The sequence below is a fragment of the Empidonax traillii genome, unplaced genomic scaffold (assembly GCF_003031625.1).
Source record: "Empidonax traillii isolate 1590-97213 ecotype Southwest subspecies unplaced genomic scaffold, ASM303162v1 scaffold1008:size296636, whole genome shotgun sequence".
Classification (NCBI taxonomy): domain Eukaryota; kingdom Metazoa; phylum Chordata; class Aves; order Passeriformes; family Tyrannidae; genus Empidonax; species Empidonax traillii.
The window spans coordinates 117,968-144,535 of NW_020956201.1; the positions used below are offsets into that span (position 1 = coordinate 117,968).

The following is a 26,568-nucleotide window of genomic DNA, read 5'->3' on the forward strand; positions in this document are numbered from 1 at the left end:
CTTAAGGGAAAAGAGGGGAGAAGGAAGCAAATGCACCACATAGTGTGCATTATAAATCAACCAGCCTTTAAAGCTTTATATTGTTAAGTCTAGTCCTCCTTAATGTGTTTTGTGAATCTCTGTCTTGGATTCTGACAGATGCACCAGCACACCATCACCCCCACCCAGAGCTGTATGAGTGGAAAAAGGCTCTGTATGCAGTTCTTTCATGTTCTAGCACAATTTTCTCTTATGTCAGCAAGACTAAATAGCAACACTCATATGGCTTAATAAGAACTTTGAGAAATTCAGGAGATACAATCAGGGATTAATGTTCCTGAAATATTCCTGTTATCGGTTCTGTTTTCTATCTAGTACTGACTGTGTTCAGGTGAAACACATTGCCCACTCCCGCTCTTTTTTTAAGAAAAAAATTATTGGCAAGACATTTCACAAGTGGTTTGTCTCCATATGAGCATCTACTTTCACTTTGGACAGGCAAAAACTTAAGGATGAGAATTGTACATGTGAGAAAACACAGCTTGATCTTATGTCAGATTTGGCTACTCTTAACCTGAACTACTCTCTGGATTCTGATATGTTAGAGTAGTCTTCAAAACATTAACTAATCCTTTGGGAGTATTTCTGGGTGGCCTTCTAGTATGTACTTTCAGAAGCTCTGTAGAGCTCTAGCCAGCTGTGCTGGGAACCTCTTTGGCTGAGGGAGGTACTTATTAATTCCTGTTCAGAGTAGCAGAAAACCAAAACAGAAGAAAGTTAACATCCAAGATGGGATTGGTTTTGGTTTTTTATTTCAATATTTTGGCCTAGAGTTTATTTCTCATGGTAATGTGGAAAAAAAAGTCATAGCCAGATGTTATCTCAGAGTGAAATTGGTTTTCTTGGGTGAGGGTCCATCCAGTCCTATTTGCTATTGAGAAGCTGCTTTTCTTCTTGCCATGCCTATGTCAAGGAATTCATTATCTCTTTCATTGCCTCACGAGGCATTCGTTTGCTTTTCTGTTCTGTTTCCCCATCTTTGTGTATGCTTATTTCTTCAGCACTGTACTATGAGTTTTTTGTTTCATAAGGCTATTTTAGTACTTAAAAGACCTCAGCCTCTAGCTGTCTTTCCCTCCATCCCTCTACACCCTCTTTTGCCCCCAGGCCTTTTAACATGACTTGCAGAAGTCTTTCCTTTTGGCTTTGTAGTTTTCACACCACTTTCATGCTGCGTGCTAATTTGTTAGGTCACTGGGGCGTTCTGTGATCTTATTTCACCTCTAGGCATCTTCATCCTTATTACTTTTCCTACTGCTGAATCTGGGAATGCCAAATGTGATCCACAGGTCACTTAACTGTGTACAAAGCCTTTGTATGTGACTTAAAAAGCCAGGTATCTGTTTCTTAATTATGCACAGAACCAGCTGACTGTGGTGATTAGGGAGCCTCCTCTGTGTGCTCCAAGACTGGGAGAAATGTTCAGCCCTCAGGCAGCAAGCTCTGTCAGACAGATTTCAAGGTGGCCAAGGTTTTGGTAGCCAAAAAAGGCATGTAACTAAGTATACCAGATGCTAGTTGTGTCCCCTTGCCCTTCTTTTACCCCATAAGGCAGAAGGAAGCTGCTGTAGGAACAGGAAGATGTGCTGTGTTACCAGATGGGCCCCTGGGGAGCAATGGAGTTGGGAACACAAAGGCACTGAACCTTGGAGGGCTGGGAATGTGAGCTGAGGCTAAGGAGCTTTTCCTCTTGCTGTGTGGGTGGTCCTGACTGAGTATTTCAGCCTCTTAGGTTGCCTTGGATTTGGCCAGTTCCACTTGAGCCTGAATAAAGCAATATCACGTTACTTCTGTTAGTACTATAAATACTCCATTACAAATGCATTCTGAGACAGTCACGACCTGCCTGATGACATCCATGAAGAGGACATCCCAAATACTTTGGGAGCCCCAAGTGTAAATCCCATTCCACTTTGTGCCATAAAAAAGAGCCACAATGTTTTTCTCCAAGTAACTGAATTCACCGAGGAAGGTTATTTTTGTAATGGTTATTTGTTTTTTTAAATTCAACTTCTCATGTTAAAATAAGTCTGCAGAATTCTAGAACTGGATGTAAGACTCTTGTCCTAATGCTGAGTTCATCATATTGGCCTATATTCGACCAACCCAGTGAGCAATGGGATTGCAGCAGAAAAAAGGGAGGGCATGCTGTCCTCAGTGCATGTATGTGCACAGAGATACTGCACTGGGAGTCTGAAATGTTCTCTCAGTGGCCTGACTTTGTAGTTTTTCTCTATCTGGGAGTTTCTTTAGTGATATGGATGCTGAGTCCCACTTGCCACTAATGCACTGTTGTCCCTGGGCAACACTATAAAACGCTGCAGGACTTGGGCAAATCCCATTTTTTTTTTTTAATTCATTCAGTTTCTATTTTTCGGTTATTGCCATAATGCAGAGGGGTTCAGTTTGAGGTCAGTGTTCTACAGCCTCCACTTATGCATCTGGATTGTCACGTGCATTGTCTCTGGCCAGGTGTTTGGTTAATAATTGTTCAGTTGACTTGGAAGCACCAAAGAGGAAACAAAGAAGTGGTAATTTTCTTTTACTTCCCTACCTCTGGGAATAGTTTTCTGTCTATATATGTGATTTTTTTGATAAAATGAAAGTTCAGAAAATGCAGTCCCGTAGTGGGATTAGTCATTTCCCCAGCCTTGTTTCATGTGTGAAATAAAGAAATATGTTTTGTCTTAAAGAAGGGTATATCCCTTCACTTAACTAAGTTTATTTTAGCCTGATTTGCTGACAGATACTTGCCTCAACTTCAGCTTGGGGCAGAGAGGGAACAGGCTGTACTTTAGAAGCTGACCTTTAGAAAAGGTAAAGCAAATAGTCATCTGAGGGAGGAGTGGTTGCTATCTTAGGCGTAGTCTATTAAAAATTAGGTTCCTGCCTTCCTGACCCAAACCTGTTGCTTGGTGGGAGTTGGCTGAAATTTCCTCCATTTTATTTTCTTTATTTAGTTTCCCAATTATCTGCTTATGATAATGAACAATAGGTACAACAAAGAAAAAGAGTTTTCTTTCTGGCTTGGGTAAGTTGAACTGGAACAAGGATGCAGGAGAAAATGAAGTTTCAAGCGTCCCTGAACAAGATATTTTCTGTAACACTTTGCAGGTGCACAGGAGCAAATGTGGCAGCTGCTCTGCATCTGCCCTGTGGCAGGTGGGGAAGACACCTGTACAAATAAGGGGACAGAGCAAAGTGTTATTGCGGTGAACTGAGTGCTCTCTCATGACTGGAGTATTGACTGTTTATGTCAGTTCAGTCAGGATACCCCTTAGAGCAGCATTGTAGCTGGGACTGAAGTCCCAGAAAAAATGTAGAATGATTTCCTAAGAACTTTCATTCCACCTGCAACAGGAAGAAGGAATGTTTTCTTGTTTCAGCATCTATAGTATACAGTGTCACATATTAGGCTGAAAGAGCATCTGTAAAAATTTGGCTTCTGCTTGAGATGTGCTTTTATCTGGAAGGTCTTTAACACCTTACATGAAGTTAGTGGTTATTTAGCTGAACTGGTCTCTTTGAAACCGAATTGCTGACCATGCTGTTCAAACACAGCTGTGAAGGCCAAAGGGCCCTTCACTTGCAAACTGCCATTTTTGTTTGTGTGCATATCTTTTTAATTACTACAGCTGTTAAAAAGGTGTCATTTCAGGGCAGTAAAAGAGGAAGATTTTGCTTTTACTGAAGCTAGGATGAACCTGAAGCTAGGAATTTAGGGGCAGGATTTACAACTGAGCTGCTGGATTATCCTTTCTGTGAGGAGAATATTGCAGATTAAATGGTGTCTCTGGTCTAGTGCAACCACTGGTATTCCTCTCACTTGCCATCAGCTGGAATTTTGACTGAATTCTGCAGCAAGCAAACCTGCATCTGTCTCTTACTTACAGAGGTGCATATGCACAGTCGTTTGCTCATGCTTTCTCTCTCTCTCTCTTAATATGATAGTAACTTTAAAAAGTGAACAGGTTTCTTGCGGGAATTATTTTTAGTCCTCTTACAGTGTGTTTTAAGGAAGCAGGAATTTAGACATGAGACCATGTCTTTTGACTCCTTGACAAATTCTAAGCTGTTAGTGTTCAGTTCAATTCTTTTTGTAATGGTTTTCTTTATTTATTTTGTTGTAATTCATTTTTTTCAGCTTTAAATCTAAGTTTCATGTCTTCACAGGCTTATTTTCGGACAGTAGAACTTATTCAGGAGCCTATTCCTGGCTCACCAGGCCTGAGTTTCTACTTCAGAATCAATGGCCGACCCATTTTTCTGAAGGGCTCGAACTGGATTCCTGCAGATTCTTTCCAGGACAGGGTGACCTATGACACGTAAGCCACATTTGATGTTCTCTAAGGATAAAGGATCATGTTTTCTTCCTCCTGATTCTCTATACAGGCTTTATGAAAGGTTGGCTTTAGTGGGTGGAACTGCTTTCAAGGTAGGGCGCTGATTATTGTGGGTTGGAGCTTCAGAATTAGGGCTTAATTAACATGAATAGATTGGAGTGTCAAGGCATGTAGGTGAGATTACTGATGGGAAGGTGAATTTTTGTAATTCATGGGTTACTGGCCTTTTGGGTATTTTTATGGGGACTATGCTGTACTTTGACTAAACTTTGCTCTGGGTAGTTGGGGAACTAGGACATCAGGGCGTTCTGCAGTGTGCATTCATATGCAGTTTAGAGGCTGCCAGTATGATTTAAAGAAAAATGTCTGGAGCCTGAAACCCTTAAAATGAGATTCAGGATCTCAGTATTTCTCCTCACCCTCTCATTCCCCCTTTCTCATTATGCACTGTGGAACACAGGAAGAGAATATACGTGTCTGATTGTGTTTAAGGGAGAATTTGAATTCAAATGATTGACATATAAAGCAAGTAATAGCTAAGAAGAAAAGGAACAATATGATTAATAAAATAGAGTATTTCTAAATCTAGTCGTTCCAATAGTTCTGTAAAAGCACTTACATGTCACTCATCTATGTAGTAAACATTAACAGGAACAAGCAACTTTTTCTGCACAAAAAATTACTTTTTGAGAGCTCCGTCGAGACATGCAGGCTTAGAAACCAGAGTATTTTGATACTTTCTGTCAAAGTTATAAGTCTTAGTTTACCTGCTAACGATTTAGGTTTTGAGTTTTTGTTTGGCCTGTTTGTTTCTTTGTTTCTTTGTTTGTTTGTATAACCTTAGAAACTCCTAAGTGATACAGTTTCACAAAACTTGTATTTTACAGATTAAGGCTACTCTTGAAGTCTGCAGCAGATGCTAACATGAATGCACTTCGGGTTTGGGGAGGAGGAGTATATGAACAAGATGAATTTTACGATATTTGTGATGAAATAGGACTAATGGTAAAAGCAATAAATACAGAACACTTATTTAAAAACTGACAAGAACTTGTAAATGAAAATCTGTTTTAAATTAACCAAAATAAGAGAATTAATACATGCATTCTGACCATCTTTCCATAGGATATTGTAGAGTATCAACCTGAGAAGTTAGATCAACCTGTTTTTTATTTGGTTGGCTGGTTGGGTTTTTTAATTTCTTTTTAATTTGAATGGTTTCTGATTTACAGAGGCTGTGTTGAATCTGGAAGTGATATTTTGGAGACTTTACAGAAGTCTGTAGAAGTTAGCCGTGCTTTTCTCAGTTGTGGAAATGTATTTTATTCTTTTAAAACTGTTTTTTCCTTTATAGCAATTGCAGAAAAGGTTTGAGTTTTTTTTGGTTCAAACTTTTCACTTGTCCCAAAGTCAAACATGGAAGGCTTCATCCAAACAACCATTTTGAACAAGCTACATTTGAGTATGAATGTAGCAGTAAGGGAACACCTACTGCAATCACTAATCCTAGATGAGTACCTTCGATTCTATGAGCTTGGAGACACTTAAGTGTTGATGAAATAGTGACTAGATAAATGAAGACCAAATTGCATCTGTTATTAAAAATCCTGGCAAGTGTGTTTGGTCTTGCTCTGCAGCACAAAAATCAGGGAAACAGATCTCATACCTTGCTGCCTTCCATATGTGCTTGGAAAAAAAAAAAAGTTACATCTATTTTAGTCATCTGAATAAGTGTCCTGATTTTCAAGGCTTCTGAGGACTTACAGTTCTTTCATTTTTGACACCATGCACCTTAAGTAGGCCACTTAGATCTGTGCCTGTACAGTGCTCAATGCAAGATTTAGATCCTATTTAACAGCCAAAATAGCAAGTAGATGCAGAAAATCACATCCTTTTTCTGGAGAGGGTGGTGACGGAGGTTTTTGGTTTTGTTTCTTCTGATGGTCTTGCAAAGGCTTTAAAGTGCCTTGGAGTCAAACTGTGCTTAAAGAAAACCAGTGATACCTCACTGAGGGAAATAGTGAGAGTGATTTCTGATAGGTATCACTGATACCTATCACTGATTTCTCTCAGTGATACCTCACTGAGAGAAAGTTTCTTTCAAAAGAGAATTTTGATTCCACACAGTCAGTAAAGGATTATGACTGACTCTTTGGCAATAGCTTTGCTTTTGTGTACAGTGTTAGGATTTTAGCAATTATTAATGGATCTGTTACCCCCCACTGTCTTGTGCCCTATCTTCAGTTTTTTTTAGGGAAGGTATGCTGAAAAGAGCCATGGAAAAGCATGTTCTCACTGCAGTCAAAATGCAATTATGTGAGGAACTGATCTGTCTCTCTCTGTATAGTATGGTGTTCAGAAAATTGTAGCCTACAGACTCCTTTGGGCTAATATGCTCCTTGTAGAGGTCTTTCCATTAACATTTGCGATAGACTAGCAGGAGTCTCAAAGTTTCAGCAATTTAATAAACAGAACAGGTAAACAAGAAATCTGAACCATCTCACTGGGCTTCTTTCCATCCTCTTTTTTTTGTAATTCTTCTCCTTCAAGGTACAAATGGAGTTTATTGTTGTTGAATTGGAAGGCTTGTTCTCTAATGATATCTGCTTGATTGTTCTTTGAAGAGAAAGATCACTGTGGTTTTAGAGTATCTAGTTTGTTTCTGCCCCTCTTACTGTGTAAGATTTGCTATTTTTTGGGATCATTTTGTGCAGAAGTGTTTTCTTAATGAGTACACTTTAACATCGGTTGAGTGTGCTCGATACCATGCTGGAAGAATTACTGTCTCTTCTCATTAAGTAACAGAGATTTGGTGTTACACCTGCAAAGTAGTAATTCAAAGCTGTTCTGTTCAGCTGCAGATTGCCCCATGTTCATGTTTCTTATTATTCAGTTGAAACTTACTGAACTCCATCTACTGAGCAGTATTGCACTCCTCAGTGTAGGCTGTCAGGATCTGATTCCTCTGATATTGAGGATAACCACAGTGGAGTGTGCACCTCCTGAGGAGGACATGATTGTTTTGGTAGTGCTTTCCAAGAATAACAAATAAAACATTGCAGTTTAATTTTTTTAAAAAATAACTTCTGTCTGAACAAAGGATTGTGCATCCCAATAATCATGTATTTTTCAGTTATGTAAAATAATTTGCTATTTTTTTTTTTTTAATATTTCCTTTTCCCTGTAGATTTGGCAGGATTTTATGTTTGCCTGTGCACTTTATCCAACTGACCAGGATTATTTAGCATCTGTGAGAGCAGAAGTTCTTCATCAGGTATTTGTTCCATGTGTCAAAGTTCTGTTTCCCATTACCTATTTTTGACTGACCAGCTGTATAAATTAGCTTTCCAGAAGTGGTTTTTTGGAAGTGTTTGATAGTGTACCTTTATGTAGCAGTATACACATAAAACATAACCTTGCTAAATCTTCTACTACTTGCAGGAATAGTCAGTCAAGCAGACTGCACAGAATTTACCCTTCACATGTGGCTAAGTAGATGAGGACAGAGGTACATATGTGCCTATGCTAGATATATGTCAGCATATTAGAAGTTTACCCTTCTGAAAGTGTATATTACAAAAGATTGAGCCTGGTGGTAAGCAGAGGGAATAGTGACCAGTGCAGCTAAAAATGGGAATTGTAGGCTAAATGTATGTAATATGCATGTGGACTTGTAATTCAAGTAGTGACAAAGTGATTTTTTTTTTTAAATATTTTTTAAGATATGTAATTTTGCTTGACTCCTGAAACCGTAAGTTGTATTTCAGGTACGACGTTTAAAATCTCATCCATCAATTATTCTTTGGAGTGGTAACAATGAAAATGAAGCAGCAATTTCAAAGAACTGGTTCTATATACCTCGTGCCCAAAGAGAAATCTATATCAGAGACTACCTGATGCTTTATGTGAAGAACATACGAGAGACAGTTCTTAGTGTAAGTGATCTGAAGAAACTCTAGGGGAATATGCCTTGGCAAATGGTTTTAAATTGGGATTTTCTTTTTTAATCCTTTTGAGAAATTAAACCCAGCACATCATTGAGAAATTGCCTTTTCAAAGCTCTTCTAAACAACTCTCTAAACTTAAGGGTTATTCTCAGAGTACAACAGTCCAAAAAATTACTTATGCCTTTAGCATTTAGTGATATGTAAAGGGAGACCTGAAAATGTAGTGGATCTTGCTTCTTTTTTCCTTCTGATATTTAATACGTCCACGAATGCCTTCACTGCCAGTGGACAAAAATTCACTTGCCCATTAATTAATCAATCTAGATGATTGGGTTTCCTTTATGCTGATTTTGTTGAAGGATACTGTAAGTAGCATCTAACAACCCTCTGGTCTTCTAATGGCAGCTGAAGAAATCCACAAATATGTCACTTTTTCAGTGTGCTCTTCCAGTATTTGACTGAAGTTTTCTGGCTTAAGCAGATTAAGCAAAAGTGATGCTAAACATTGTCCTCATGCTGATCTCCTCATTATATTGTGTGTTTTTGAAAGAACAAAATAGTGGTATTCTACAGTACATGAAAGCAAAAGAAAACACTTTGAGGTAAAACTAAACCTGTGATCATGCGTTCCACAAACACGTGGAATCGGTCAAGTCTACTGTGATTTGGTACTACCTGTTTTGCACAGCTTTTGTAGTTTTATTTCTCCTCCTAGAAGTATTGCAGTTCTTTAATATTTATTGGAATCTACTTTTACCCAACCTTTTAGTGTGTATGTAGTGAAATTGATTGAAAAGTCCCAAATTGATGTCACATAACTAACTGTATACTGATTGACAAATAATTCTTCAACCACAGGGAATTCTAAATTTTTCTGCTAGATAAGAGACAAAATACTGTAAGAATTTTGTCCAGTTAGAACTTTCTCCTTCAACAAGAGTGTGAGTTTTTATTTACCTAAAAATGCTAGTGACCTTTTCCTACCTACTTATCCCTTGTATAGTATGATCTTAACTGACTTTAGGGTACAATAATTTTGGTCTCTGTCCTGTTGAGGATGAGATGCATTTAATATTATAAGGCTCATGACCTGACATTTTTCCCTTTGCTAAGACAGACAGTGACAGCAGTATTATTGCTTGTCATAGGAGGCTGCTGGCATTGTCAGTGTGGTTGTACTCTGAGAACTTAGAATTTCTTTCTACAGGAAAAGATATGAGGAATCAACAAAAATGAAACCAGGTTTAAAAGAACCTGCTGAAAAGAATCCTGCTTTTGAAGGCAGTTTTGCATTCTAAATGGTAATGGTGTCTTATATTCCTGCTTAGTGTATTGATTCTAGATTTCTATACTGAGTTGTTTGTAGAGGTATGCTGTGGTGTATCTGTGATTAGCCACAGGAGTTGGATGGCCAGTGCATGTGTAGCAAAGTGAGGTGTTCTGGTTTGATACTGGGTTTTAGTTGCAGTTCACTTGTGCAGCATTGCCATCCAAGATGGACCCTCTTTTATTTTAAAGCCATAGAATAACTGTTTTCAGTGCCAGAAGGAACCATACAGTGAAATAACTTCAGGTCCTGTATAATACAAGCCAGATGAGGAAACCTGTAACTATTAGCAATACTGGACTGTATAATTTCAGAAGACTTTCAATGTTCAGCTAAAGACTTTAGGGAATCCAGGATATCCTGTAGTAACTTTCAGTTAATTATTAATTACTTGTGTAAAAAAAAAAAAAAGTATGGGGGAACAGAACTGTTTCTTGAAATATGAATCACATGTCCAAGTGTGTTGCTGTATTGGAGCCAATTGCTGTAACTTGTGAACTTGTGACTGGTAACCAACTCAAGCCTCTGTCTTACTGCAAGAAGGGTGCTAAATGAATTATACCTGCAAAAGGATTCCTTCAGTACTTTGTAGGGTAGTGTTAAAAGATTAAGTATTTTAAGTCTGCTTAGGCTATAAATAAAGGCAGATCTGAACAATTTGAAAGGTAACCCTTCTTGTAGTCCCATCTATCTTAATATGCAGAGGCAGCTAAAATGACAATAACCTATAATGATACCATCCAAGCATTAGAAGCAGAACACCTTGGATTTATTAGGACTAAATTTAGGTGACTGTTTAATGAGAAAGGAGAAAAATCATGGCCTTGTTCCTGCAAAAACACTGCAAAAGTAATAATTTTCCGTGAAGAAGTCACAAAGCACACTTTAAATAGCCTTCATTAAGAATTTAAAAGTGTATAAAGATAGAAATTCTCTTGATGTGAGGAGAGAATCCCTCAGAACAGCGGAGCAAGCAATATCATGCTCAGCTGTCCTCCAGTAACATAAGTAAGAAGCTAATTAAGCAAGTAAAGATGATGAATGTTAGGACATAAAAGGGAATGTTTCCTAGGTGGTGACTCAGAAATATGGAAAAGGCATGTTCTCCCTGCCCTGCCTTTTCAAAATGTGGTCTATGTGTATAGATGATGAAAGCCAATCACTTTGTGAGGGTGTTGTGGTTTTGTGGTTTTTTTTTAAATCCCAGGAAGATAGGAGTCGTCCTTTTATTGCATCCAGTCCCACAAATGGCTTGGAGTCAGTTAAAGAAGGTTGGATCTCCCAGAATCCTTATGATACCCATTATGGTGACACTCACTTTTATGACTACAACAAGGACTGCTGGAACTGGACAGTGTATCCTAAAACTCGTTTTGCTTCAGAATATGGGTTCCAGTCCTGGCCTTCCTTCAGTACAATCGAGAAGGTAAGGCTGGGCTTGCACGCCTTACTGTCTCCTCCTCTCTCATTCAGTGAGGGCAGTGAGTCTCTTTCCAACAAACTACAGCATCGGAACTGTAGTTTGGATTAGTATAAGGTGTGGTATGGCACAGGTGGGATAGAGGTGTGTGGTGGTGTGGAGGAAGGGGATGAAACTGCACTGTTTCCCTCCACAGTGTTCTTGATGTTGCAAGGGGAACCTAGTTTAGGTGAGAGACTGTTATGAGACTGTTAGTTTTAACAGTAATTATACTTAATGTATAGCTTAGTAATGATTGCCTAACATCTGTTTCCTCTTGTAGTGTCTAAGGACGTGTGTTCGTTAAGAAAGAGAAGAAACATGACAAAAGCTGAACTGTGATGGATTTTAAAATGTTTTGATTTTTGTAAATTTTAGCAATTTCTTTCACATAAATAATTCACTTCTTAATGTACTGCACATAAGAGGATTTGTTTGTCTCCTGTTGAATTTAGATATTTTATGTTCTATCATTTTTATCCAGTGAGCAGAGACATATCATGCTGTTTGTCCATTTATCTAGGGAGAGATGAGTATCATATGAATATTCATGCATCAACCAAAAGGAGTTCAGAATGTTCTTTTAAATTTGCTGGGAAAAATATATAATCTGAAGCATAATCAGAACATTCATCCATATTAATAACAATGAAAATTATTCAATCCAGTCTAAAAAGGAACAAGTTTAAATAGAAAGATTCTATAGAAATTGTAATTACAACAAAAGCTTGGCAGTAATAACTGTATGAATTATGCTGCATTGTTGTCCTTAGTTGAAAAAAGATGGTTTATGATCATATGTTTTCAGAGGCAGGTTTTGAAAATATATATACACATTATTAGAATTTATAACCCTCCTGACTTCTGTAACTTTTATGCGTAAATATGTCTGACTAAGGTGCATTCTTCCATGTTAATTGAGGGTGTTTCTGATTTACTGTGAGTGCAAGCAAAACTTGCACTGAGATCCTTGGCCAAACTGAACCTTAGGACAAATAACTTAATGCCACTGAGCCAAAAGTTGCTCTTCTGGCTTCAACAGTATTGCTTGTTTTCATCTGTTTGTACAAGGAGTGTAAGCAAAGGGTGTTATTGATTCGAAATCCTTGAGTGACTACATGAGGCACTGTAGAAAACTACTACCAATTTTAAGGTTTTGCATGATGCCAGCAGGCTGTAACGGGTATCTTTTCCTTGATATCCTGACGGTCATTAAATGTACATGTTACCTTTTCGTTCTGATACCTTACTTTTGTGGTTTTTAAAAGGTTTCTTCTGCTGAAGATTGGTCCTACATAAGCAATTTTTCTCTCCATCGGCAACACCACGGCAGTGGCAACATTCAGATGCTTCAAGAAGTTGCGTATCATTTCAAGCTTCCCCAGAGCACAGATCCTGTAAAGAGGTTCAAAGATACAATTTACCTCACTCAGGTAACAGTGATGTCTTCTATGTAGGTAGCTGCCAGTTCCATTAGATTCTGTCAGCGGTTAGAGCTGGACCTGTTCTGTTAGGTAATGTCAGTCATACAGAAAGCTTGTATACTGAAGCATTTGAGAGTCCATTTCAATTTGGAAATAGCTTCTCTATTGGAGGGTGTGTTTTGCTCTTCACGTGGCCCCTGTAAGTTTGTTGCTTTGATTTTTACCACATGGAACACACATGCTTTCAAAACAAGATTTTTTTTGTAGAGAATGTAGTTGTCTATGAATTAGATTATTAGTAGCTTTAATTTTGTTATGGGCTCAGATATTGATATTTTAGAAAATATATTTTGGGCTTTTTTTTCAAATCGGGAGTTTATATTTTGCTCTTCATCCATAGTACTTTTATCTCATGCTTTTTTTTTTATTTGTGATTTCTATGCAAGTTTTAAAAAATGTTAAGTAACTTTTGGGTGCTATTAGGCAAGTTTAAAGTGCTGTTATGAGAGTTTCTGCAGGGTTAAGTCTGTCAGGGCCTTACTAACAGGTTCAACCATTGAAGAATACCAAAATAAAACTAGCAAAAAGAATAAAGACAGTAAACTTGGCTCAAGTAGTTAACTAGAACTGATATCTTTACCTTTTGAGCTGTCCTAAAGATTTTTAACTTTATTTTAAGAATTCCTTTTAATACTTCCCCAGCCTAGTAATGTGCTTTGTGAAGAACATAACAGGCTGTTTAACATCTGTTGACAACTTGGCCAATGGAAAATTCTGAAAAGTGTTTTTTAGATGAAGTGAGGAAAGAGAAAAGAAGTGGGAGTGCAGATGAAGAAAGGTTGCCCTTTTGGTGCAAAGTTTTGGCTTTATAGTGGAATGTGTGTTGTAAGTTCAGATCATAGGGGTTTAGACATCAAGGGAATATATACTGGAGGTAATGCAGCATAATATCATTTGGCAGCTCTTGGGGGTTTAAAGTTAAATGTGCTGCTGCTGTGAAGTGTGTGTTGTATGTTAATATATTCACACAGTTTGAAAGAAAGTAGAATACAATATACCAGAAATAATTTTTTTGTGTTTGTTGATCAAGGTGATGCAGGCTCAGTGTACAAAGACAGAAACTGAATTCTATCGTGCTAGTCAAAGTGAAATAATCAAGGGAGAAGGACACACAATGGGAGCTCTGTACTGGCAACTCAATGACATTTGGCAGGCACCTTCATGGGCCTCCTTGGGTAAGTTTTTGTGACAGTCTGGTGAAAAGCACCAACTACCAGCCTTGCTTTGTTTTTCTCATCTGGAAATATCAGAATAAGAAGTACGGCTCTGCTCTGTCTCTTGGATGACTTTACAAACCCTGAACATATTTCTGTCCATCCTTTAGAAATGCTTTTGAGAAAGGTGTGTTTTCAGGATCGTCCTAATAGTCTGTGAAAGTGGAAGAGGGTATAGAACAAAGCAGTTATTTTCCTATGGAAGTTTTGCAGCTCAAATTTAGGAATCACCAATTCTTACCCTTATTTTAGCAGGGTTTAGTTTGGAGAAGTAAAATTGTATGCAGCTCTTAATTTCTTAAAAATACATATTTTTCTGTTTAAGCAGTATTCTTATTTCTCTCAAGGAAATAATATCATTGAAACCAGACTAAGCTGCCTATTAGGAAGGAGTGATGGTTAAGACTGAGGGCACAATCCCCTTGTGAAGTGAACTTCCAACTACCCTTCCTTTTCTTACGTAGATGTGGATCCTCCCAACTGTATGTAATACATCTTCCAGGTTTTTCCAGAAAAAAAAAAATCCCTTTGCAAGCTAATTATTTTAAAATTACAAAAATCAATTATTTAAAATTTGGAGACTTCTAGTAAATTCTATTTTCAAAGGGGAAGTCCCTGATTATATTTATTGTCTCAGCCGTACAGATGCATCTGTGCACCCAGCCACCCACGGTGAGAATGGACAGAGGAGGAGGTAGCTGTGTAGGAGAGTAAGAGGAAACACTCATATATAATTTTACTTTCTGTAATCTCAACAAAATTGATTGATTTTGTTCTCTCTCCCCCCCCCCCCCCCCCCCCATGGTAAAAGGATCAAAACCTCTCCCTTGAGCTGCCAATAGTGCACTGTCAAAAAACACCAGAACTGTGATGCTATTCTCAGCAGGATGGCATTTACAGGGTAAAGACTGGACCTCTAGTTTTCTTCTCTAGTCAGTTGAGGGAGAGATGGTTATCTCCAAACGTGATTCATTGTGTCCTTAGCTGTCTGATAACTAGGAGGAATTATCTTCTCTGTGCTAAATGTGATTTTCATAGAACTTTATATGAAACCTCTCACCCAGCAGAGCTTCTGAGAAGCCCTTTATAGGAGATGACTAGCTGGGATTTGGTGTCTAACATGATGTCAGATGGGGTGGATCACTCTTTGTGACTAAATTATTCTGCTAATGTGCTATTTACACACATGGTATCTCCTTATATATTATATATATTATATATATTTTTTTTTCTTTTTAGAACACAAAAATAGGGTAATCAGACATATAAAGAGATAAGTCACTCAGGCAGTAAGAAATAGAGGAGGAATGAGGAGTGTGTGGTATGAGGAAAGTGGCTGTGTTTCATGTTCAATTTTGGCTAGAAGTCATTTTGTGAGGGAGAACTGTTTTATGGCAGCTGTATAGGACTAGGGTATATTCTCTTTCAATTTTAGTTATTTCTTAAATATTCTAATTTTGAAAATCTTGATTTAAGCATTTCATGAGTGTGAAGAAATAAGAGTGAACTAGAAAAAACTAAGAGTGTGAAGCTCTTGATCTGTCCTTAGAACAAAGTGCCACTTGCCCTTCCTTTGAAAAAAAAGAATTAGCTCACCTCATCCTTTCTGTCTTTCTCTGCTCTCCCTTTTTGGTTTTTTTTCTTTTTTTTTTCCATTTGTTCATCCAAACAAAATAAGTGCAACAACAATGGAAAACAAATTAGTAGAAGAAACAGGCTAATTTATTTAAATTTCAAGGCAATGGCCTAGCTGTAGTGCTCATCTTTTGGGACTTTCTAGGCTTGTGTTAGGAAATACAGTATCACCATGTTCATTTTTATGATTCTAGCATTGGGTGATACTCTGAAGCCTAAAGTACCTCAAGGGGAAAAGATGCTTGGAAAAATGTCTCTTTGTAAAGACAGGTGTATTGATAGATGAAGAGATCGTGGGGACCATGAATGTCTTTTTAAGTGCAGAGCTGACATCACTGTAGAAAATATATCAAATACTTGAATTATTCATGTGTTGCTGAAGTTGGTTTAGAGAAAAGAAGCTCAGCAGAGATACAGCTGTCCCTTTGTTTTGTTCTATTCCCTCAGTGGAATGAGGAAAGGTTTAATATTCATTTAATTAGGCAGTGTGGTAGGGGGATTTTGAAATGCTAATGGCTGGAATTATGCAAAACTTCGGAGAAATTAGTTTTATTTGCACTTCAAAACCACGTTTCTGCATCTTGTTAGATGGCAAAGTAGTACCACCAGTGAGTGCTTTTATTTAAATCTGGTATTTCACAGAGAGCCATGGAGGGGCTTACATAATTTCCCCTACAAAGCAAAAATCTTTCCTCATGAAGTGGGGAGGGAAGAAGGTAGTGAGTGTTTATCCTTTTAATTTTTACCTTTAAGATGTTTGCTTGGGATTGAATGAAAACACAGCGCTGCACTGCTGTCATAGTACTCCTGCCTTCAGCTCAGAACTAAACAGCTTTTATCACAGCTGGGTTTTGACTGTTAGCTGTTAGCTGTGGAGCAGGTTGTGCTATGTTGAATGCTTTAGCATCTATGCTGTATGTTTTGGTGAAGAGTGCTGTGATACACATGGCAATTTATCTCTCTCCCACACGAGTGTAACCTTGAGGGACCCAACTCAGTTGTCACAAGGTTCCCTTGAACAGATAACTGGCTTTTATTGCAGGTTCAATATTTAGAGCCCCCGGTAAGCCCTGGTACAGGCTATTATGGAGAATAATTGATCTGAATTCGTGAGACTGGGGTGAACAAAGAACGAACAGCATGTTTCTTGGGTTGTATTTAATGGTGTGAAGTGATGAATTTAAAATCATTTCAGGCAGAACTGTTTGTTTTCGCTCTTGCTATCACTGTAGAAGCTTCAGGGAGGAGTCAGAAAAAAGGGTAAGGAGGTCTCATTACAAATCTAATTTTAGTTTCCTGTTCTGAAGTTTGATACTTCAGAGAGTACCAACCCCATGTTATCAGGAAAAAATTGGGGAACTTGGATCTCTTTAAGAATTTATTTAAATGTGGTGGGAGGAGGAGAAAACAGCCCCAGGGCTGTTTTAAATAACTTTTGACTCTTGCCTTTGGGCACACATGTCTCTAACAGGAAAGTTTAGGCCCAGAGGTTTCTCACGATAGCTACCTGATCTTCAGATTTCTTACATCCATTTTTTTGGGGCGGAGGTGGGAGGGCATTTATATGCAACTTGCCTGTTTTTAAATAAGAAATGTGGCAACAGATGAGCGAAAGAATGTGGGTTTTTTTTAATCAGCGACCTTCAGTTTTCTCTGCTGCCTGAAATTACTTTGACAACTGTATAACCAAGATCCTGTTGCTGGAAAAGTTTTATTTGAAAGACACTTCCTGTGTGAAACTGCTACAACAGTTGAGCTTTGGTTCTTTAGAGTGGCTCTAGGTTTTTTGGAAAGGGAAATATCAACCTTGCAAAGCTGATCTGAGGTAAGCAGACTGGTGATGCTTTCAAACATTCCAAAACAATAGGTGTAGTGGTAGTAGAATGGTTTTTTGAAATGGTACAAACTTTTAAGTGTGTGGTTTGTTTGGTTTTGTGTGTTGGTTGGAGTTTCTGTTGTTTTTGTTTCCCTGTGGAAGTGTAATGTCAGATTTACTCTGAGTTTTTTCCTCCTCTGTACAGGTTTCTTGAGGATCTCTGTATCTGCTGCCCAGATAGCAAACCTCTTTCCCTCCAGTAAGCACTGCAGTGTGGTTCCAACCGTGTAACCCATTTGGAAATCAAGGCACAGCAGAGACTGAGAAGGGCCCATTCAAAGAGAAACACAATTTTATATTACACAAAGTAACAAAAACTGCCCTGCATCAATTGCATTACTGATTTACATATTTAAGACAGTTGAAGCCTAGATTTTCATCATGTAAATTAAGCTCAGGAAAAAAATTCGAGTCAATGGGCACTGAAACCACAGTCCATGCTGTGTAATTTCTCTGAACTCTGATGGGCTGTGTTGGGAGTCTGCAGTGAGCAGCATCTGTTGCACTGGCAGTTGAAATTCCTGAGAGTCCTGTAGCAGTCCTGAGAGTTTTAGAGATTTCAACCCCTCACAGACCCTCTCAGCCCATTTCTCATATGAGACCCAGTGCTTTTATTTGTTAGATCAGATTCTGCTCTACAGTTTACTCTCTTTCAGATAATCCATCCCCAGTCCAAATCTCTGATCATCTCAAGTGTAATGACCCTGAAGAGTAATTTGTTAGCACTCCCTGTTATTGGCAGATTTGTCCTTTAAACCACCAATATTTTCAGTCAGGAATTGTCCTTGGAATACTAGAACATGGCTTCATTCTTATCACTAGAAGATCAGGTCCAACCAGCATGGGTTTATGAAAGGCAGGTCCTGCTTGACCAACCTGATCTTCTATGACAAGGTGACCCAATTTGGTGGATGAGGGAAAGGCTGTGGATGTTGTCATCTGGACTTTAACACCCATTTCCCACAGCATTCTCCCGGAGAAAAAGACTGCTTGTGGTATGGATGGCTGCACTGTTCACTGCAAAAGCAAACTGGCTGGATGGCCGGGCTCAGAAAGTGGTGCTGAATGGACTTACATCCAGCTGGCGGCCGGTCACTAGCAGGCTTCCAGAGGGATCAGCCTTGGGGCCAGCCCTGTTTAATACCTTTATTATTGATCTGAACAAGGGGATTTACTGCACCCTCAATCAGTTTTCAAACATCAAGTTGGGTGGGAGTGGTAGGAAGGCTCTACAAAGGGATCTAGATTGATGTGCCAAGACCAGTTGTACAAGGTTCAACAAGCAAAGTGCCAGCTCCTACACTTGGGCCTCAACCACCCCATGCAGAGCTACAGGCTGGGGGTAGAGTGGCTGGAAAGCTGCCTGGAGGAAAAGGACCTGGGTGTGCTGGTTGACTTAAGACTAAACATGAACCAGCAGTGTGCACAGGTGACCAAGAAGGCCAATGGCATCCTGGCCTGGATCAGAAGTAGTGTGGCCAGCAGGAGCAGGGCAGTGATTGCCCCTTTCTACTCAGCACTCATGAGGCTGCACTTTGAATTCTGTGTTCAGTTCTGGACTCCTCACTACAAGAAAGACACTGAGGAGCTGGAGCAAGTCCAGAGAAGGGCAACAGAGCTGGTGAAGGCTCTGGAGCACAAGCCTGAAGAGCAGATGAGGGAGCTGGGATTGTTTAGCCTGGAGAAAAGGAGGCTCAGGGGTGACCTTACCAATCTCTGCAACTACCTGAAAAGAGGTTGTAGCCAGGTGGGCATCGGCCTTTTCTCAAAAGTAACAAGTGACAGGACAAGAGGACATGGCCTCAAGTTGTGCCAGGGCAAGTTTAGATTGGATCTTAGGAAAAATTTCTTCACCAAAAGGGTGGCCAGGGTTGCCCAGGGAAGTGGTGGAGTCACCATCCCTGGAGGTATTTACAAGTTGTATAGATGTGGCACTTAAGGACGTGATTTAGAGGTGCATTTGGCAGGTGAACAGTTAATGTCATGATCTTAGAGGTCTTTTGCAACATAAATGGTTCTACAGTTCCATATACTGAGCAGAACCAATATACTGAGTATGTTCATCAGTTCGTCAGCTGTCTGTTTTGAAGAAGCTCAGCAGCCTCTCCTGAAGTTTTCGTTCAGACTTACCTCTTTGGTTTGCTTCAGTACTATTAATTTGAATGGTGTTTTTTCTGGCAACGCACTGATCTCACAGCACAGTTGAATCTTGTATGGGTTTTCCAGGCAGATTTGAGCTTTTCTTGTCTGTACTCCAAGCTAGCTGGTTGTGAACTCGCTGAGAACAAGGTGATGTGTAAGGTGATAAGCTGGAGCTAATGCACTTTGCTCTCCTCAAAGTTCATTTGTGTCTATGTGGAGTGCAGGCAGAGCATATTCAAGTCATCCTGGGAAAGTCACAAACACACCCTTTAAAGGATACATCACTCTGAATGAAGTCTTTAATTATGAGATGTTTGAAAATGCTAAGAGCTTTGTACAGGCACCAAAACACAGAGAGGTAATTAGTTACAAGAAAAACATATTACTGCAAATATTTTTCAGCATCCATGGACTTAAAACCTGTTGTATAAAACTAAGAGCCAAAACTAAGAATTAAATCAGTATCTAACTTTTCTTTCCTTATGAGATGGTGCAGCTGACTTGCTACTTCTTTTTAGTGCTGTTTCAATGACTGGATAATGATTGAGCAAAGACAGACTTAAAATGCTGATGGTGGGTGCTAGATGGAAGGTTAATAGAGGAAGAAATGGAAGCAGCTTTTCTTCCAAAAGGATTATGTGGCACTATTGTATCTGGCAAAATTGCTTTTATTTGGAGAGGACACAGTGTTTGATGGCTTTTCCAGTTTAATGGCAGACTTTCAAAGCATTAAAAGTAATGAGGTACATCTCATTAAAGAGGCAGTGTGAACTGATTGGCATATGTCTGTCATGGATACTAGCTCTCATGAAGTAAGTGTTGTCACTACATCTTGGCAAACTCATTTTGCCAAGCTCGGAGTTGTCTTTGGTTTGACAACTTGTTTTGTTGTCTTTGTTGCTATTGATGTTCCTCTAAGAAAGAGGGGGAGGGAAAAAGGGGAAGAAAGCGCTTTGTATGAGCACCAAAAGTCAGATTCTGGTGTCTCTTTTTATAGTAGTGCTGGTTTGTGGCAATGCCAGTGTGTTTGGATCCTCAACAACATAGATGCTCTTGCTGCTTACCTTATGTTGTGGTATGCCGTGTCAGTTTTGTCACTTGTGTTTAAGGCTTTGTTTAGCTGAATGGCAGCATAACAATGATAGGGCCAAGAGGTAGAAAATTTAACCTTTTGGTGAAGTTCAAAATAAAGCTTCAAAGAACAACAAATCTTTTTTAGAGTAGAGCCTTGCCTGGAAGGGAGCTAGAGTACCTTCAGTCATTTGTTGCACTTGGTAGAGGTAAAAAAGGGTGGAGGAGGATGTTGTATTGCCATAGCAGGACCAGAAAGCACAGGAAGAGATTGAGTGCCAAGGCAATCTTGGATTCAGTTTGAATCTTTCTTCCTTTTAACCCTTTACAGAGTATGGTGGTAAGTGGAAACTGCTCCATTATTTTGCCCAGAACTTCTTTGCACCACTGCTGCCTGTGGCCTATGAAGACCAAGGTGTGTTGTACATTTACGGTGTCTCAGATCTTCATGAGGACCAGAAGCTGACTTTGAGGGTAAGTGACACCTCTCTCACCACTCTTGTATTGCCTCCTGGAAAAATGGGGGAAGCTGAAAGAGCACATCTTCAAGGTTCAAGCTCTGTTCAGACACAATGAGGTGCAACTCGTCTTTATTCTTCCCAGGGGCTACACTGTCTTCTGTTATAGCAGTGTGTACTGCTTCACAGAAGAAGGAATTAAGTGCTTTGCTTTCAGCCTGTAGGTACAAGGCTGAAATTAACTATTCTGTTGAAATCTTAAAGGGATTGATGGCTAAATAGAACAAAGTGTGAAAAATGGTACCGCACTGCTTAGCAAAACTGTTCCTGGGTGTTAGAACTAGGTTAACTGACTAACCAGGGGTGAGAAAAAGGGATTGCACCATTGCTTACCAGCGCTCAAATTATACCACTTTGGGAAAAAGGACTGGATTATTTTCTGGAATATTGATAGGAGATCAAGGTGTACTTTAATTGCAAGGTCACTTATGCAGTGGTACGATTTTTCAATTGATGCCTGAACTGTTTTCTGATAATGCTGCTATAGAAACTGATAGGATAGTAGGAAGCATTTGGGCTGCTGAGTTGCCTTGTAGACCACAGTCTTCCTTTTCAGCTTGTTACATTTTGTTGCTGTTAATCATATGGCTACCAGATCCCAAATGAATTTAGGGACCATTTTGCACGATGAGATACAACTCCTGGCATAAAGTGTGTCCTATGTGAAAACTCTGGTAAGGATGGAAAAACAGATCTGGAATGACTCACTAGTCATTTTGAAACTAGTAGTGTGAGTGTTTTAGGTCCTAGTTCACTGCTCTGTCTGGTGAACTTCCATGAATTTTCAGATTTATAAGGTTGCTTATATATAATAGGTATATATGGTACAGAAAATGGTTGCAATTTCTGGATAGTTCTTGGGCTAGAGCTGCACTTAATGAAATTGTTTATTTCTGGTTTGAGTTATTCTAACAAACAAATTCAGATTTTCTGATAACATCAGAAAATAACTGGCAGTAGAGTAGTTCTGATGAATACTGTATTTTGCACTTCAAGAAAATTTGGAACTTAACTTTTGAAAAGAGGTATGATCTTTTTCTGACTGCAGACTCCTTGAGTTGAGGTAAAAAATAATCTAACATTTATGAAATAAATAGCATTTTGTAATTCTCATTACGTGCTTATCTTCCAAATTATGCCTTTTTTAAAGGTGTGTTCCTAATGCATGCATGATGTTTGGGAGCATGTTTTGCTGTATTAATATCACTTTTGTAGTCTCTTTTAAGATGATGCAGCTTGCTTCTGTTTAATGGTGATTATGCAGAAACTCTGGCTTACCCAGTTGAGTTACATCAGATAACACCGAGCAATCTTAAGAAAATCCTTTGCTTGACTTCTTTTTTAATCAAGGAGAGAAGGAAAAAGAGTCAACAAATTAGTCACTCACTAATTCCATTTCCCAGCACTCCCTTGGCAGAAATTGCCAATCCCCTCCTCTCAAGGAGCCTAGAGAAAACAAAGTCTTGCAGATCCAGAGTAACAACAACTCCAGACTGTTTGAAATGGACTGTTTTTAGAATGATATAATTATTATGCCATATCTATTGTTTAAATCTTTGTGGAGTTTATTGCTAGGTGGAAATCAGCTGGTGCTATCAGGAAAACATCTGTTGCAATGAGCAATCTGAAACCTAGGATGCTGCATTGTTTTCACAGATGAAGCTTTTCTTCTAAGCTTTGTGCTCTTTTGACATGCTTTGATAGGTCGTTGTGCACACCTGGAGTTCTTTGGAGCCAGTATGTACCCTTGCCAAAGAAGGTGTGATTGTTAAAGCACAAAGTGCTGTCACCATCTACAAGGAATCCATAAGTGATGTTCTGGAAAGATGCAGGAATTGTACTAGGAAAAGCTGTGTTATTACTTTCTATCTTGTGGGAGAAGATGGCCTCCAGAGTCCTACGAACCATTTCTTCCTTTCATCACCAAAGGATGCTGTAGGATTAGAAAAGACCCAGCTTAGTGTAAGCATCAATCATGCTAAATTACTGTGTTTGATTTTGCTAATCTTACTGGTTTGAGTGGTTTGCCTGCTATGCAGTGTCTGATTCCATTGAATGTTCCTTGTCCTTAGTTGTTGCTGTTCTAGCTTCCATGTGGAGTTCAAAATTAGATTTTTTTTTCTCTATCACTATATGAATATCTAAATAAGACTGATGGTTTGTTTGTTTGTTTTCATGTGTGTTTTTTGCCTGGGCTTTTCTTTGTTTCAAATAATGAAGTCTCCCTTTCGTTTTTTTAGACTGTCTTTCACCTGACTGCTGCAGCATTGCTCCTTTCTTACTTTCTTGTCCCTAGATAGCAAAAAGCATCATGACAAGTGTTTTGGCTTGCAGACAGTAATGTCACTATTAGGTGTTCCTAATTCAGTTGAGTGTGGAGTGCATTATAGTCATGATATTTCCTTTGTTCCCCTTTGAAGTGCTCATATTTCCTCTTGAAGTGCTCATGCTCTCAGATCAGTGTACCATTGCTAAAATGTAATATTCTGTGCTCCTTCCCTCCTTCTTCAAATCCCTGCCCTCCAGAAAGGGTTCTGATTTGCATAATAGTGATTATTTCTTAATAGCTGACAAGTGTGTCAGTCTTCTGAACAGGCACAAAAAGCATTAGTGTTGTATAAAATTTAGTGAATTTGGTGCTTTTCCCTAGATTTCTTCTGCCCCCTGCAAGCATGCTGTGTACAGAGGGACATGCATGCTCTGTGTGTGTACACACACACACATTTTGTTAAGCCTCACTTCTTAGCATGTATCTCTTATTGCAAAATTCTTAATCATCAGATTGGCAGGATGAGGACCTGTGCCTTCTCACATTTGGCTTTTAAACTGCAGCTTTGCTCTTTGGGAGTAAACTAAACAAGGGGGAAATAGAGGTCTTTAATCTCTTTGAATCTGGACCAGCATAATTGCTTTACAAAAAGAAAATAGGCCAGATTTTCCCCTCTTATCTCTTTCATGGCAGTGCAGTCTGCCTCCTGTGTATACAAAGGAAAGAAATCAGCCTGTTTATATTTTTTTTCACTGGTAGCACAATCTGGAGTCTGAGTCATGCTGGGGTTTTTTTTGGTGGGTGACATCATCAATCATAAAAGCTCTGCAACTGGAGCATCGTTGGGAAATTTCACTCCTTTATCCCGTGGCTGTGTTGTCCTTGCAATACAGATGGCTAACAAGGATAAATTCATGGTGGTCATTTTAGGAGAGTATGCAGCTATGATTAAAAATGTTATTCTGTTTAGCAAGAGGCTAGTGCTTCTATGCATAGTTACTAATAAATTAACTAGATTTTCAAATACATTGCTAATCGAAGAGCTAGTGTTAATAACATTGCTTTTAAAAAGCATGAAGATGGTAGTGTTTCTTCAGGAAACATGAAGTGCAAAGGATGTGTGCTTCAAAAAGTGTTGCTTTTTGTGTAACTGGAATGTGACATCTGCACTGAATATAATTTGTTTTCTTTTTATATATAATTAGTTGGCATTTGAAAACTATGTAGCATAATATTTCATTATGGTGAATGGGGAGTGCTGCACGAAAATGCATCCTGGTTGGCATTTTAAGTCTCTCTAACTACTCTCAAACTACTCTTTAACTGCTGATAGAATTTGATATAAAACATTAAACCTTGTCCTGATATTTTACAACTTTTTTTTTTTTTTTTTATATTTTACTAAACATAGTATAAGGACTTCACTACCATGTTCCATTAAGATGAGATGACCTCTTGTGTTACTGTGATTTTTTTTTTTTTTACCATCTTCTCTTTATTTCTATCATGGATGTAATTGGAATGGCAATTTAGTAGTTGTGAATTGATAGGTTGAGTGAAGTGTTATGAAAGGACAAATCTCTTTCACAGCAGTAAGTACAAGATACAAGTACTATGTACAAGTCAGATTGCCATTTATTCAGTTATTTTCATAAGAAGATGGTAGAGTGATAACAGTTTGGTATTCTTCCACCATCTGTAGTATTCTGTAGCAGCGCTGTAATAACATTTGCAGTTTTTGCATGATTCTTGCATATGAATCCTGTTGGTTTCCAGAAGAGAATATTAATTTGGATGAAATGTGGTTGTTCAGCCTTTGTTATAGGCATGCAGCTCTTTTACCAGTTTGGGTGTAACTGGGGTCTTCTTTAACATGCATATTTTCTTTTATTTATTTAATTTTTTATTTCTCTTTCAGGCCTCTGTATCCAAACAAGATGATATTTATGTATTTGTTCTTCAGACCACTGCAATTGCTCCTTTTGTTTCACTGGATGTAGGGAGTATAAAAGGCAGATTTAGCGATAATGGTTTCCTCATGACTGAAAAGAAGAAAGTGGTTGTGTTTTATCCTTGGGAACCTACCAGTGTGGAAGAACTAGAAAATTCACTAACCTTGACCTCTCTGTCGGATGTTGTCTGAAAATACCTCATTTCCTTCTAGATAAAGTGAAACAGGAGGAGAAGAAAAATTAAAACAGTTTGACTGAAGTTGAAGGAACATACAATTTGAGCCAACTGGAGAACATGCTACCTGTTCCTGTCATATGTGAATTTTAACTGCTGGTTCAATGTAAAGATACCAGCAACAAAGCTTACATATAATATATGTGGTGTCTTGAAAGTACCTCCATAGTTTTTCTAGTTTCACTATGCTGTAAGAGAAAATTTATCTTAGGGTAACAGCAAGGTATGCTGGGGAGTAGGGGGAAGGGCAAGGATGAAGCTGGGCCCACTGCCACAAGTATTCCTTCACTTCAGGTTGTTTGATCTATCTACCCCCAGATCAGGAGGGCATTAGTCCCACCCTTTCAGATCTGTGGCTGTCATCCCTTAGGTGTCCTGCCTGCCCCCTGCAAGGCATGAAACCTGGGCTGTTGAGTCAGACGTCAGACAGATCTGTTCCCACTTCTGAAAGAGGAATTCAGTACAAGACTTGTTGTCTGCTCTCTTTTCGTGCAAAATAAGCAACAGCCTTTGAGAGCCCTGCATCTAGCTTTGACTGTGCCCAGAGAGCTGCAGGTGCAGTCACAAACCTTTTGCTGCTGTGCGGGGATCCCACATAATGTGTCATGTGAGAAAAGGAGTGGGGAGAAGAGTTAACCAAAGCTGCCAAGAGAAAGGAGGCAGTACAGAGAAGAAATGGTCACGTAAGAGAACCACAGAGGTACAAGTGACTGTTTTTTCTCTAGTAAATGCAGAGTGCAGGGGCTGCTGATCTCACTCAGACACTGCTGCATAGCCATTCTGTTACCTCTTGCCATTCCTCATGAGTAACTCTATGCTCTACACTGATCCTCCTCTCTTTCCAACAAGGAAAAACCTCAACATTTTCCTTTCTGTGGTTCCCCCTAGAAGACACTCTTGACTCATTATTACATCTGGTGGCACATTGAACTCTTTAGTGTATGCAAAGTAATGGTGGTTCACCTTACATTCTCTTTCCAACTATGTTGTTTTTAAAATGTTTAGATTTCTCATAGAAATGTCGTCTCACTTGGGCGTTTGATACAAAGAAAATAAG

At 38.9% G+C, this 26,568-nt stretch overlaps 1 protein-coding gene across 1 annotated transcript in view; it reads left to right on the forward strand.

Moving 5' to 3' along the window:
* MANBA (mannosidase beta) overlaps positions 1-25,671 on the forward strand; it is a 48,792-nt gene extending 23,121 nt beyond the window's left edge. Inside the window, exons 8-17 of the mRNA XM_027904095.1 lie at positions 4,213-4,364; positions 5,270-5,387; positions 7,570-7,656; positions 8,150-8,317; positions 10,864-11,082; positions 12,384-12,548; positions 13,630-13,774; positions 20,869-21,011; positions 22,760-23,017; positions 25,243-25,671. Coding sequence (XP_027759896.1) covers positions 4,213-4,364; positions 5,270-5,387; positions 7,570-7,656; positions 8,150-8,317; positions 10,864-11,082; positions 12,384-12,548; positions 13,630-13,774; positions 20,869-21,011; positions 22,760-23,017; positions 25,243-25,467 — 1,680 coding nt within the window. The 3' untranslated portion in view covers positions 25,468-25,671. The remainder of the gene's footprint in view (positions 1-4,212; positions 4,365-5,269; positions 5,388-7,569; positions 7,657-8,149; positions 8,318-10,863; positions 11,083-12,383; positions 12,549-13,629; positions 13,775-20,868; positions 21,012-22,759; positions 23,018-25,242) is intronic.
* Positions 25,672-26,568: the final 897 nt, after the last annotated feature.